General features: G+C 35.9%; 1 protein-coding gene across 1 annotated transcript in view; it reads left to right on the top strand.

Moving 5' to 3' along the window:
• Window positions 1–15,003, top strand: part of THSD7A (thrombospondin type 1 domain containing 7A) — a 264,860-nt gene that overhangs the window by 242,140 nt on the left and 7,717 nt on the right. Inside the window, exons 23-29 of the mRNA XM_064704399.1 lie at window positions 5,283–5,400; window positions 6,074–6,219; window positions 6,784–6,958; window positions 9,019–9,192; window positions 10,161–10,256; window positions 13,215–13,297; window positions 13,628–13,838. Of these exons, the coding sequence (XP_064560469.1) occupies window positions 5,283–5,400; window positions 6,074–6,219; window positions 6,784–6,958; window positions 9,019–9,192; window positions 10,161–10,256; window positions 13,215–13,297; window positions 13,628–13,838 (1,003 nt within the window). The remainder of the gene's footprint in view (window positions 1–5,282; window positions 5,401–6,073; window positions 6,220–6,783; window positions 6,959–9,018; window positions 9,193–10,160; window positions 10,257–13,214; window positions 13,298–13,627; window positions 13,839–15,003) is intronic.

Genomic DNA, 15,003 nt, shown 5'->3' with positions numbered 1-15,003 from the left:
TGCTAATTAATACTGAGCCAACTGAGCTGTATGGCATCTTCACCAGATGTTTTGCAACACTATTCATGGATTGTTAAGTACCTCTGAAATGAACCGAGCCATCAACTGATTTTTATACTATTTCCTTTGGTTACTTTTAAGTGCCTCTGTGAACATATGCTAATTATTATGTCCTGAAGGAAATGACTTAGAAACAATAATTAATAAAGTAGAATAAAGGTGATAAATCTCAATCAGAATACTAATCATAATTCTAATTTGATACAACTTCTGCATGGAGTCTTGGACACCTGCCAGTATCAATCATTTACTCAATGTGTTGGAAAATATTTCTCATGTGTCATTCTGCAGCTGGGCTGAATGCTAACTTCTTGTATCCAGCTGTGTGATGCAAAAAATACCCAAGCTAGTGTGAAACAACGTGCAGCATGAATGTAATATTAAATAGGAGTGTATAAGGAGAACTAGCTAGCAGACAGGAACTCTAAAGTTTTGAAAGAGCCATTTTTGAAAATGTATAAACTAACCTGCAGTTTGACAGCACTGGTTTCCTGGCATTTTGTGCATTGATCCTAGTGCTTTCAATTGCGTGGAGTCTGTAGTATGAAAAAAACCATGAAAACCAATAAAAAACCAAAAAAACAAAACCCAGTACTACTTTAAGGGCCATTCTACATGCATTTCTGATGGAAAGTAACTGACTTGTTTCAGCTGCCGTTCCCCCACCACCATGACATCAGAAATAAAATAACTGGCAATGGGGGACACATAGGGAAAGGCCCCCATAGCAGTTTTGGCACCAACAGCTTTTCTGCAGGACCCTTCTGGCTACTACCTGCTCTCAGAAAGTGCCCATAGAAAAGAGTCTCATCAGAAGTGGAGGGAGTCAGGCAACTCAACATTTATTTTGGACTATAATTTTGCAATGATGTATGTGACCTACTTAAACTTCTCCAGTCTCTGACATCCTGGATTCCTGAATCAATAAGTTCTTATCAAAGGCAGAGAGTTTCAGCTGAGACTTACTTCTGTCCCATGTTTCTCCTTCCTTCATAGTTCTTGGATTTCTAATAAAATCTAATAATTTCATAGAATCATAAAATGGTTAGGGTTGGAAGGGTTCTTGAAGATCATCACCCTAAAGATCAAAGCCCCTTCTGTGGGCAGGGTTACCTTTCACTCTAGCAGTTTGCTGAAAGCCTTCTCCAACCTGGCCTTGTGAACACTCCCAGGAATGGGACAGCCACAAAAATGAGGTCTCAAGAAAAAACGCAGGGTATGACTTCCCTAAGTCATACCAGCAAGTTGCTGTGAAGTTAATAAGGCAATGCATTAATGTTTTTATAATGTTTTAATGTGATAAAAAAGAGAAAGAAATGTCTGTCATTTCTAAGAGGTTGCAATATTGATTAACTAATACCAAGACATGATGTAAAATATCCATCCAAATAAATATTTCAACAGAAAGAAATATTATTTATTTGATTTTATGGGAAAATATATTTCTTCAACCATAAAACCAAGAAATTATCCCCAAAAAATCCAAATATTCAAAACAACATTTAGAACTGATTATATTTTACACTGAAATCTCTTTTCAGAAAACCTCTGGAGTTTTCCTGCATTTAAGAAATGAAAATTTGTTATTCAGAATAATAATGAGAGCAAGAATATAATATCTCAAGAGGTACTTGCTGTAAATGACTGGCCAACAGACATCACTGCAGTGATGTCCTGGATTTATCAACAGATCATATAGAGATACATCTTGTAGAAAGCTCTGATCCACTCCCTAGTCACACAGTTAAGACTATTTGCTGAATTATGGATGTGTAAGCAGCAGTCCAACAAGGTCAGAGGCTGATCCAATAACTGAGGAGTAAAACCTGTTAACCTGATTAGCAGGAAAGCCAAGCTGTTCAGACCTTAACAGACCCTTCACTCTAAAGATGTGAAAGCCAACTCTGTGACCTTGCAGATCATGAGAGTATTTTAGAAATTATCAAAATGTGAATACACATTGTACACTTCTTGCTAATGATCATTCAGGGTGGGAGTTTCCACTGTGTTTTTGCATTATATGTGCAGTGCTGAAATATTAAGTGAAGTTCAAAATAAGGTGCATGTGGTTGGAAAATCTGATGAACAGGAGAAATATGAAGTAATTTTATAATGACCTAGGTAATGAATTTTCTCTGGGCTATCATAAAACTTTGTAGTAGATGTGTGAGTAAAGATCTGCTTAATTTATGTGTAGGTACATATACTGAATTATGTTTATTATTATTATATGCAAAGAAGAGAGCTCATAATAGATAAACCTACACTGATCCTTATGAAATTAAGACTCATTATCGCAATGAGTTTCTATATAATATGTAGTTCAAGAAAGCAATAAAGCCCTATATTAAAAAAAACTTGATGCTGAATTTTGTCTGTAACCATCTCCAGGTATGAGCATCAGCCGAGTTAAATACTAACATTCCATCTTGAGCCCATGTTCTGGTTTCCTTATGTGTCCATGTGATCTTGTGTTTATTTGAGTTGATCAGCTAAAGAAGGTAGCCAGTCATCCTGATTACTGCCAAGATAAAACAATTTCCAGAGCTTATTTTCAAATCCTGTTTATGTTAACGTAGTTCTCTTCAAACTCTCAAAGCATAGTAATACGTGGATTACTTGGTTTCTGCTTATGACAAGAACTTGACTTTCTTTGAATATTTAAAAATCAAATCACCTAAAGCAAGCTGATCCTGTTCATATTCATTTTTATAGACTTATTGCATTCATTTACCTTTAATTAAAGATGGAAAAAGCCTAGAAACCAGCAGTTGTGTCTGCATTAAAGCAGACTTTGCTGGTTTATTGGTGAATAGTCTGCTTGTCAGATTACATGATTAACCTCCAGCAGCAGGGTTTAATCTTTGGTGCCAAACATTCCCATAAATGAGTACAGATACTTGAGGATCACAGGATTTAAGGAGCATGCTGGTGTGGCAGCCTGCTGCCCCTGGCATGTGTGACCAGAAGCACAGAGGGCACAGGGGTGGCTTTCAGTACTTGACATTGTTGAGTTCACAAACCACAGCTCATCCAGAACCAAAGCTTTAAGGTCAGGGAGCTAATGAACACTTTTTCAAATATTTTCTAATCTCTTCAAGTTGAATTGTGACTCATCAGTTCAAGGAAGGAGAGGGGCGAGAAGGGAATATGTGAATACTATTGAACTGCAACCTGTCAGTTGTTTCCCAGATCTATTTAACCAGCACTTCAACATCTAAAACATGCAAATAGGAGGTCACTGTGGGTAATCTGGCCTTCATGGGTAATCTGGCCTTCAGCTTTCTCCTCTGCACTGTTAATATCTTTCTTGGGCTTTTCCCTCTTGAGCTGCTAAAGTCCAGCTGAGAAGACCAGCCTTGAAAGAGAGCAGTCACGTTTCTATAATTGGAAGGAATCAGTTCAGCAGGCTGTAAAGCCTTTGCTCAGAAGGTTTGACCCAAATATGGACTTCAAAGAGGGTTCTCTAGCTTTCTAATCATCCAAATTCCAGATTATCCAAAGGTCTCAGGTGTTGTCTGTGTGTGATAGCTGTATAATCAAGGCTATAGTGAACCACCGAGACAAGCCAAGAACTCATTCTTTGATGTATAAAAGCAAACAGAGGTCTAAACCCTCATCTGTCTCAATAAATGGTACTGTAAATGCAAATTTAAAGCTTGGTGAGTCTATCAGAAGGAGATATTTTCAGTACTTGTGGTAGTTTATTTATGGAGAGCATGTTAATTTTGTGCCTAATTGTTGCTCTATGCTTGTGTTTAGTAGGAAAGAGTGGGTTTATCTCCTTTTTAAAGTCTTAAATGCTGGTTTTATATAATTAACTTTTCCAGTCATTAAAATTAATAGGTTTTGAAATGTCTAGTTTGCTGGGGGTTTTTTTAAACTAGGTGGAGATTTTTTCTAGTTAAAGATATTCACAATTCCCTAGGATTTTGAAATGCCTCAAGGATGATCAGGGTCTGCTGGTGAGGTCCAGTGAATAGGACAGTCCTTTGTGTAGATCTGTTCATGTTGACAGGACTGATTTTCTTTCATACTTTAGATCATACACCCTATAACTGACCTACCCTTTTAACTCAGCTGTGCAGGATGCAGGTGTTATTATGCTAATATTTTTGCCATCAGTCACATTTCATCTTGCATCATATATTCTCATATGTGTTAGTGACAATATCTCTTTCCTTGCATGGATGGAGAAAATCTAGAGTGTGTGAGTTTATAAGAACGTAGAAATGGCTGTCCAGGATCAGACCAAAGGAGCATGTAGTTGTTGTGCCATGTCCTGAGCATGATTATAAAACTCTTCTTTCCCCAGAGCAGGACGTTAGGTTGAATCACACCTGGAGAAAAACAGAGAACAGAACATATTTTTGGGAAAACTTGAGTCTTGAGATAAATTTCTCTGTCCCCTTCTCTCAGACTTACTTTATGGATGTTAGAGAATTCTGGGTTTTTTGCAAAGTTTTCCAGAAAAAAAGTGCAAATATGTATATTTTTTGGAAAAATAATTGTCAGTGTCATATCAATATCTTTGTATGGATAGCAGAATGGAATGGAATGGAATGGAATGGAATGGAATGGAATGGAATAGAATAGAATAGAATAGAATAGAATAGAATAGAATAGAATAGAATAGAATAGAATAGAATAGAATAGAATAGAATTAGTAAGGAATGAGTAAGAAGCACAGACATACAAGAGTTTCCACCTACTCGTTTCACAGCTGCCACCTGTTTCCTGCTCTTGAACTGCATTTGCCTGATGGGGTTTCTGTGTGTTTAAACCTTCAGATTTCTCTTCCATTAACTTGTTCAATCTCTCTTGAGCTCCTGTAAACTTTCAGCACCTGCAACATCTTTTGAATATCTAGTACATGTTTATCCTCTTCCTTTTGCTAGTTTTGAACTGGGCTTCTACTATCATTTCAATTCACTTATTAATAGCTGTATTTTTGCATTCCTCTTTATAAATATTTCAGAAATTTTTTTGGCCTTCACCTGTTGTAAAAAGTAATGGTGTAGAGATTAAGCCCTCCATTTATAGGTTCTGTTTTAGAAATTGATTGATGCAAATGGGATTTATGCATGTATATGAAGATCAGTATATGCATTAGGACTGTCTTGAAGTGAGAATTTTAAATGTCTTAGTTACTTCACTTTTTTACCTTGCACTAATGATAAAGGCCTGGAGTTTTGTGCTAACCATTTAACATTTTCTTTCAGCTTGGTTTGGAAAAGACATGGCAAATGAATATGTCCTGTGTGGTGGAATGTCCTGTGAACTGTCAGCTCTCTGACTGGTCTGCTTGGTCTGAGTGCTCTCAAACATGTGGCCTTACAGGTCAGTACATACCTTTGGCATATTTTAAAGACTGAGACTTCCTCTTTCAGTTTATATAAGTATTTGAAATAGAAACTGTATCTCAGTGAAGCTGGGTAGCATATCACAGCTGAAAAGGAGATAATTGTTGGACAAGCATATTGCATTTTAATTTTCTTTGGGCCTTAGTGAAGAATCCTCCATTTTCTGCAAAATCTGCGTGTAATGTTTCTCGCACAGACAGTGACAGAAAGTTGCAAGTTCTTGTTTGCTGGAGTCAGAAAATTATGGGTCATATATTTCTGTGTTAACTTAGGGAAGAGCACAGCATGCTGGCCTCTTCTAGCAGCAAGCCCCAGATGAGGAGCAGGAGTCTCCACTGAAATGGACAAACGTTGCCACATTCATAAAGAATATTTTTCTTCAGTCTTCTGAACTAGCAAATTACTGCTTTTACTGTTACAGGAGCAATCCTAATCAGGCGTCCTCCTGCACTTACACTACAAACAAATGACAGAATATAAAGTGCCTGACTTGGAAAATATGAATCCACAAAACAGACAAGAGCCAACAGATCAGCTTTATAATTAAATTTGTCAAATCTGGAAATACTTTTCAGCAAAATAGAACCATCTTGAGGAATAAATCAGTCTAACCACTTTGTTGTTAGTTATATTGCTGGTTTTTGTTACAGGAAAAATGATCAGAAGAAGGACCATAAATCAGCCATTTCAGGGTGATGGGAGACCTTGTCCTTCTCAGATGGAGCAATTCAAACCCTGTCCAGTAAAACCTTGTTATCGATGGCAATATGGTCAATGGTCTACATGCAAAGTAGAGGTAAAAGCCATATAGGACTTAGAAGTTATGGAAAGTGTGGATCCAGGCATATTTGTGATATGCCTGGATACCTCCTTATTAACTCTTTAAACAATTTGCTTCCACCTCTCTTACATAAAAACTAAAGTTTGGTTTTTTCCTTAAATTTCATATTTATCAATAGATGCAACATTGTCTTACAGATATTCAGAGTATAAATGTAAACTTTGGTACCTGAGCAGCATCTTTGCTAATAATTTAAATACGTCTATTGTAAAAGAATATCAGCAGAAATATATTCACATATTAGAAGATATCTTCACTTGACATACTGCTCTCGTTGCAATTCAAAGGCATAATTAGCTCTGTAGTTTAAGTTACCAGCGACCAGAAATTTTGGGTTGGGTTTTTTTTGTTTGTTTCAGAAGTAATGAACCATGTCTTCTCTGTTTTGTCTTCTTGTCTCTCCTTATTGGAATGAATAAGTAGATAAGAAAAATAAAGGGGATAGAGTGACACGTAACTCTGATCTAGTCTTTTGGCACTTTCTTCTGTTCAGTATTAATAAATGTTCTCCTTCTGTAGGATGCTCAATGTGGAGAGGGAACACGAGTGAGGAACATCTCCTGTGTGGTTTATGATGGATCCATTGAAGATGTTGGCAAAGTAGTAGATGAGGAATTCTGTGGGGACATAGAGCCTATTATAGATGGTGACAAGAAGATAATACTTGAGGAAACCTGCACTTTTCCTTGTCCAGGTAACAAAGCTGTTCAAACAGATGTTGCATTTCAAGATTGCTTGGGTGTCATTATAGCTGTTAGAGCCTAGCATTAACCACAGGCAATTAAGTCTTTTTCATCTTCTTTACTGATTGGATTCGTCTATCAAATGACCAACAGAGTTACTTTTTAGGAGTAGCTTCATGATAATCAATCAATTAGAAAAAATACTAGATTTTAAATTTATAAATTGAGATTGTATCTAAGACGTATATATTTTTTTCACAAAATCCATTGAAATAAAACCTGTATTTAACTCTATAAGAAAGGGTGTTGGCTTACAGCTAAATACTAGAGTTAAGTGTGTAGACTATGTAACAGCTTTAGTAATACTTTTACCATGTCTTTGATGCCTTTTATGGGTGTCTAAGGAAGATAAGCTAAGATCTCTTATTTTTTCCTTTAGAGGTTTTATTCCAAATGAAACTAAAGTTTTGATCTCTGAGAAAACATGAGTGCCTCTAGTTGTTTAGCTCTCTGGATGTGACATGCTCCATCATTGCCTTTGTGAACTGAATCTAAAGGAGCTGTTTTGAATTTTCAGGTCCATATTGCTCATAATGAGAAGGATTAAGAGCATATAAGAGCTGTTTAATTTCCAGTAAAAACACTGCAGTTCATTCCAAACACTTACTTGTAGAATTTGAAGTATATTGCTGTTGTTTAGTAGCCATTAATGATGAATCTTGAGAAGAGGTGATAAACTCCTTCAGTTCTAATGTAGCTGTCATTTTATACCAGCACTCTATTTTCACTCTCTTGAAACTCTCCTCTTTCCCAGAGTTTTTCCCCAGTTATTTCAGATTGGACTGAAGGTAAAGTTGTCTCAATAAATAGAAATTATTAAGAAATTGAGATATTTCCATCACTGCTTTGTACATTGCATTCAATTTGCATAATTTTAATATATTTTTGCTTCTTAAATGGAAATTGGAAGAATGCAGAGACTGTAGTTATGTTTTCATATTAGTGAATTTTATAAAAAAAATATAGTGGCTTACTGATTGCTTTAAAAATTTTGCTGAGCAGGGACCTGTTCTTCAACAATCTCACATTTAGCCAGCAAGAATAACTGCCCTGTGGGGATGTGCTAATGATACGCTCCAGCTAATGTTTCCAAAAATCACTACTTGTTTTCCTATTATGTATACATCAGTTCGTCAATTATTCATTTCTTTGCATGCTTTCCTAAGGTTGGCAAATAAAATTCCTTCATTAATCAGGCATCCGGTCAACACAGTACTGATTATATCTGTCATCAGTACAATGCAAGGTAGCATGAATTTTTAATGGCTTTCTCTCTGAAATAATGAGAACTAAGAGGTTTATTTATGAGTTTGTGCACAGTCTAGTCCCATTTTCAACTGTTTTAACAAAATGGCTTCTTTGTGTTGTGCCTCAGATCTTCCTTAAATGTTCTGTAGCTGATTGTGCTAATTAGTGTCATTAGTATAATTTGATTTTTCAGTTTTACACTATAGAATTCTACAAGTCCATTATCCTAACATGAAATAGCAAGAACAGACATTTTAATCATGTTCGCATTTCCCTTTCTTGCAAAGGATTTTCCATCAGTTGCTTCTATGTCTATTTAGAGAAAGATAAACAATAATTAGTGTTCTTAATATTAGACAATGTTTTCTAAGATCAAAGATGAATTAAAAAAATATGTAAATTTAGCATAAGACATAAAATGCACAATAACTTAAAATGTAGAAAAATCTAGACATTGGGTAGAGCATTGCAAAGAGATTCATAATGAGGGTGAACTCATGGGAATGCTACAAGAAACTAAAACTGCTTTAGAACAAGTGGGCCCTTGTACAATCTTTATAATATTTTCTATGACACAGACATTCAGACAGTATCAAAATGTTATGATTTCTACACTATGAGTCAAGTTTAAAAAGAGGAAGGAAAGGAACTAAAAGGAAGGAAAATTAAAAAACTGTACTTGGGACTTTTTTTAAGACATATTCAGTGTAAAAAACTCTTCTCATACAATGATCATTCATCTTATAAAACTGCTCTTTGACAGGGGACTGTTACTTGAGAGAGTGGTCCGAATGGAGCCTTTGCCAGCTAACCTGTTTTAATGGTGAGGATCTTGGTTTTGGAGGAGTACAAGTCCGATCTAGAGCAGTGATCATTCAGGACTTAGAGAATCAACATCTCTGCCCAGAACAGGCTTTGGAAACAAGACCATGCAATGGTAAGCACCAAAACATACTTAAGGCTGGTTCCTGTAAGAAAAAAATACAGAACAACCATAATTTTGTTTTCTCTCTGTTCATAGTAGCAATTTTAGGCAAATGGAAATTTGATAAACAGAAATGCACCTAAATTGTTGTTTTCCATAGATCAAACATAAAGAGAAAAACTTTGAAGTGGTAACTATCATATGCTACTCCTCTAGAATTATTCTTTTTTAATGATATTTCTTTTTATATAGTACAAAGAGTTTCCCTATACACTTAGTAACATTAACAAAAAGAAATCTGAGTTTTGATTCATAACCAGATTTAGATTTCTTTAAATTGTTGATTGCATGACAATATCATTAAAATATCTCAGCCATGCTTACTACTGCTAGTTGACAAATTGTCTAAGAAAAGTAGTTTCCTACATCAACTTGGCCATTCAGAGGCTGGATCGGACAAAAAGGAATTTAATATTTATGATAGAGAGCTAAGATGTAGAAGGACTCAATGATTCCAGATATCCCAGACCATATGAGATGTGCACAGAAGAGCTGAGACAGGAAGCCAGATGCAGCCCTAGCCACTTCACCAAGCACTGGAGCACTGGCTGAAGCTTAGTGTCACCAGGAAAGGAACCTGACCCCTAAATGAGTTTTGAACAACAGATGGGCCACAACCATTATGAGCTTATTGGAAGCATTTCTTGTATCCATTCACTGCATTAGGCTTGCTCATAATCCTAGTTAGTGTCTCAGACACATCTGGTCTATTCTCCATGTGTCCAGTAAGTGCAGGAGACCCTGGGAGCTCCACATGTGTGGTTCAGTGCTGGATGAAGGAGAAAGGAGCATACTTAACAGCTGTAAAAGCCATTAATCATAATGAGTGTGGCCACAAAATTAGTATGGCCAGCTGATGAGTGTGGCTGCTCTAAAACCTGGTCATTAAATGTCTTGAAATGTGAATGTTCTCTGTGCAGATGGGCAGTGCTACGAGTACAAGTGGATGGCTAGCCCATGGAAGGGATCTTCTCGGACTGTGTGGTGCCAAAGGTCAGATGGTTTAAATGTCACAGGTAACTACTCATTTTATATACACAAAAAAAATCTTGGAAACAGGTGGATAATGTGTTTTCCCAATAAACCGAAACACCCCCCCTCCCACCCTTCCTGGGTATGAATAAAAATCATCTTTTTGCATATTAAAGATGTTGTTTGTTTTCTAGAATCATGCCGCATGTAATGCTTATGGTAAATATAAATATTATGTTATGTAGTGGACCTGAAATGGTTTACATTGTATATGTTTGGTTTTTTTTACCATAGGCATCTTTGCACTTATAAATGTACGGTTTCAAATTTCAGGCCTTAAAACAAATGAAATTTTTATGTATTACAGGTAATTTCAATGCCTTTACAAAGGCAGAGAAAGTTGCACAGCTCGATAGTATCATCCATATATGTTACAAAATATAAAATATTAATAAATGTGCCAGTATGAGTTTATTTCTTTACTTTGATGCCATAAATCTCTATCAGGATACATCATGGACTTCTATGGGATGTTGTGACGTTTTGTGCAAGCCAAAGCACAAAAAACATGAATTAGGAATGACTGAGATCTCAGAAGAAAACTTTCATATGAATCTATTTATATGAATTTATATATTGGCAGTAGGGATTCATTTAAGCAAAGAGTTATGCATTTATTTAAATAATTTTTGTGTCAGACCAAGTCATAGTAAAAGAATCCCAGAGACTGTAAAAATATCCTCAATGCCAGCTGTTGTCAGGTCACTCACAGCAGAGGAACTGTAATTTATTGCCACCACAATACTTATTCATGGTGGAGTCCACCGCTACTCTCTGTTGTGACAGTAGAAATAAAATATTTGTGTTACTTTTACAAGGTGTTGAAATAATAACTCAAAGTCTCTTGCAACCTTGTGTAGGACTATTAAAACACATTTTGTTCACAAGAATTGCAACAGGTCATTATTCATGCACCTTGATTGCTTCCTGCTTAGCTAAGATCCTTCTATGGTAAGGAAAACTATAAGAGAGAATTCTTATTGAGATTAATATAGGATATTATCTCTGAAAGTTCCTATAGGATTTGGGGTAAATACCATCTTGGAGATTACAGTTCTGAGATTTGAAAATCAGAGTATATTCATAAATCACAGTCACATGAAAATACAAATTTATTCTGATGTGATTGAATACAGCCTTGTGATAAATTTTAGGAAAGACAAAAGTATGACTCTGTATTATTGGCAGATTTTTCATAATGGGATCTCCAAGGCAGACAAACCTCAGACCTATATTGTATCACTTTTTTTTCAAAGTTTGCTTGTATGTGGCTTTAAGCTATGATAAATTTCTGATTTGAAAGGAAGACTAATGGAATATGCCATAACATGCAATCACTGGGCTCCATTGCAACCCTACCTATGCAACATGAAACTATATTTTTCATATGTTTCTGTTAAATGCAAAAATATAGTTTTAATGGATTTTATGATAATTTTCAAATGCAGTACTTCTATTGTACTAATATATAACATAGAGGGAACTTCTCTACATTAAATGCACAGTAGTGAACCAGATTTTAATTTGCATTTGTACATTTTCTGAAAGGGTTTTGCATAAACTACGGTATTTATGAGCTCATTCATGTGATAGACGTATATATATGATTGATTGAAATTGAGATCACCTATTTTGATTCAGAGGCAACCCATATCTTCTATTACTGTGTCTTGTCAGCCTTATTCTTGCACATTTGGATTCAACATAGTGTATTTTAATTCAGACATTATTAAATAATTATTGTGAGTTTTGTTGGTATCTTAAGGTCTTTTTCTATTTACTCACTTGCATAATATCACCGTGCTGAATAGTTCTTTTTTACTTGAAGGTGTTATTTCCCATGGGCGATGAGGCAACTCTTTCCTTCTGCTTCCTTGGATGACTGATATTTTATTACATAGATTCCCACAGGCATGTGATTTGTATGCTAGGATGTATGATTTTCTTTTCTGGGGGTGGGGAAAACTTATGGCAACCAGCAGGGTTTTCTTTGTTCTTCACCAGCCATCCCGTTAACACTTGGATCTGCATAACCACAACTAACTGCATCTGCTATGGTTGTGACCAACCTCAGCTATCAGGATTTCATCATCACATCACACCAGTATAAAAATGGTATTATTTTGGGAGATGCATGATAAGTTGTCCTGTAGCAGTCTAAATTTTAAACAATGTGATGTATATCTCTCTTCTATAAGCTAAAAGGAAACAGGTAAATTCAAACTGATTCTAAATGTATTTTAAAGTCATTCTGGCTGAAGTGATAGTGAAATCCTGGTGGTGGGTACTGGTCCGTAACAATAACTGCACTATATATAAAGCTGTAGAAATAAAAACTAGGCCTGTATAAAAAGGGAAAAGACTGACACCCACAATACAATCAGTATTGTAATATTCAGTACACACTTTACTGATAAATCTGCTTTCCTTCGTAAAATCTCAGACTAACATGAAGCCTTGATTCATAAAGGCATGTGTAGAAGTGACCCAGTAGCAGTGGAAAACAGGTATCCTTTCATAAACAGGATGAGCAACTTGTTTTCAGTTCAACAGGAAAAGATATAAATAAAAAAGGTGTTTTTATTTCTACTGTGGCCACAGTTTCAATATGTAAGTCATAAGGAGGGCCCTAGAGAACCAAATCTGTTCCCCTGAGTACAGCAAAGCATTAGATTGTTTTTTTGGGCAAAAGGAAAAAAGGGAAAACAAAAGGCTCCATTGCCAAATATTAGTTCTCTAAAATGCACATGGAATTAAATACATTTGCTGTCTCCTTACTCTACATATAAGAAAACACTTGATTCCAATTATGCTTCACCCTCGAAAAGAAGGACTCTTACACTCAAATTAGCGACAAGATTGTCATCCATGATATAGTGCAGCAAGTAATTTCATCAGTGGTGAGGTATTGCCATGTGAAAATATGATTTTCTGTCCTACAGGGGGCTGTTTAGTGATGCGCCAACCAGATGCTGACAGGTCATGTAACCCACCGTGCAGCCAGCCCCACGCTTACTGCAGTGAGGTATGTGCTACTGCATTGGAGCATAGAGCACCCCCAGGAGGCCTTCCCACACATCTCTTGATTACAAAGATTATGCCAACAAAAAGTATTTTCAGTGATTTTACCAGTCACAAATTTGTCAAAACCCACCTCGCATCATTTTCTACCTTTCAGTTAAATGTTAAATAGTTGATATGGTATGAACTTGCATAAAAATATACAAAGCAGTACTCTTCTGGCTAGCACTCATCAAAACAGTCTTATCTTCCAGTCATCCATGTTGCTATGCTTTATGGCTCACAGAAAACCTTGTTTTTCCACTACACCTTGTAAAACACTTGTTCCCTGCAGACCAGGACATGCAGTTGTGAAGACGGATACACTGAAGTGATGTCCTCCGATGGCACACTCCAGCAGTGCACTCTCATCCCGGTGGTGGTCATCCCCACCATGGAGGACAAAAAGGGAGATGTGAAAACCAGTCGAGCTGTGAACCCTACCCAGCCTTCCAGTAACCAGACAGGACGAGGAAGGACCTGGTTTCTGCAGCCTTTTGGGCCAGGTGAAGTCATGCAATGAGCAGTTCTTAGTGCTAAGTACCGCTGCAGGGTCTGGCTTTCATATTTCTGTATACCTAGGAAGATCACAAGAACCCTTGACTCATTTAAGAAGGCAGAAGTGTACTCTCACTGAAAACATAGGAAGAAACATAGTAAACACCTAGCCCTCTCACTACTCCATCAATATATTTAGTGAAATCATATATTGCAGATTTCCTTTTAGTCACTCTTCCCATTAAAATTCACAGAAGCTATTTGAAATGTGACTGGGAGTTTGCTGCAAAGGTGCAAGCCAGTATATTAAATTGTGATATCTTAACCAATAATTCTCTTGACCGAGGAATGAAAGGATAGCACTGAAGAATGTAAATAGTAAAGGCTTCTTAAAATTTGCTGATATAGCACAAATTGTAGGAAAATAATTGTTATAGGTATGCTAATGCTTTTCTGACATATCCATATTTATACTAATTCATGTTAGTGCGATGCTAACCATATTACTGATATTTAACATAGGTCTGCTCTAAGTCTCTATGAGCAATATTTGCTTTTATGATGGACCATGTTCTTTAGAGCTGAGCAAAAACTTACATGCAAGAGTGATGTAAAATATAAGTTATTTAATAAAAAATACTTCATAAAGTCCATCATGTAATCAGATGTCAGTAAATATTTTTAGTCTGACTAAATATTTGGATAGAAAAAATTAATTAACAAAATACTTTCACAAAAGAGGTATGTTGCTTGTCCAAAATATGGAAGAGGGCAATTGGTTATCATCTTAAGGGCTAAATATATCACACAGGGCTAAATATACTAATATACTTGTGTATTAGTGTGGTCATTTCTTTCTAAAGGGTTTCTTGATGTTTTTAATTGCAGAATTGAAAGTAATATCTTTACATGCATAATCCATAAGGTATTTCAAGTTGAGATTTTTAAAAATATTTCTAATATGCAGATTAAATAATGTTTGGGCTAGAAATTAGAAATACTTATATTAGATCCCATTAGTCCTACTAGTATTTACTATTATTTGTACTTTGATATTATATTTGATACCTGCAATAAAAATGGTCTTTACTCCAAGTGCTTAAATCAAAAATAAAAAATAGAAAATCAAACTTTTCTGGTCCTCTTTTAAAAAACAACATCTTACCAAATATG

This window comes from Zonotrichia leucophrys, chromosome 2 (assembly GCF_028769735.1).
Source record: "Zonotrichia leucophrys gambelii isolate GWCS_2022_RI chromosome 2, RI_Zleu_2.0, whole genome shotgun sequence".
Classification (NCBI taxonomy): Eukaryota; Metazoa; Chordata; class Aves; order Passeriformes; family Passerellidae; genus Zonotrichia; species Zonotrichia leucophrys.
This window is presented reverse-complemented; position numbering and strand designations above follow the sequence as displayed.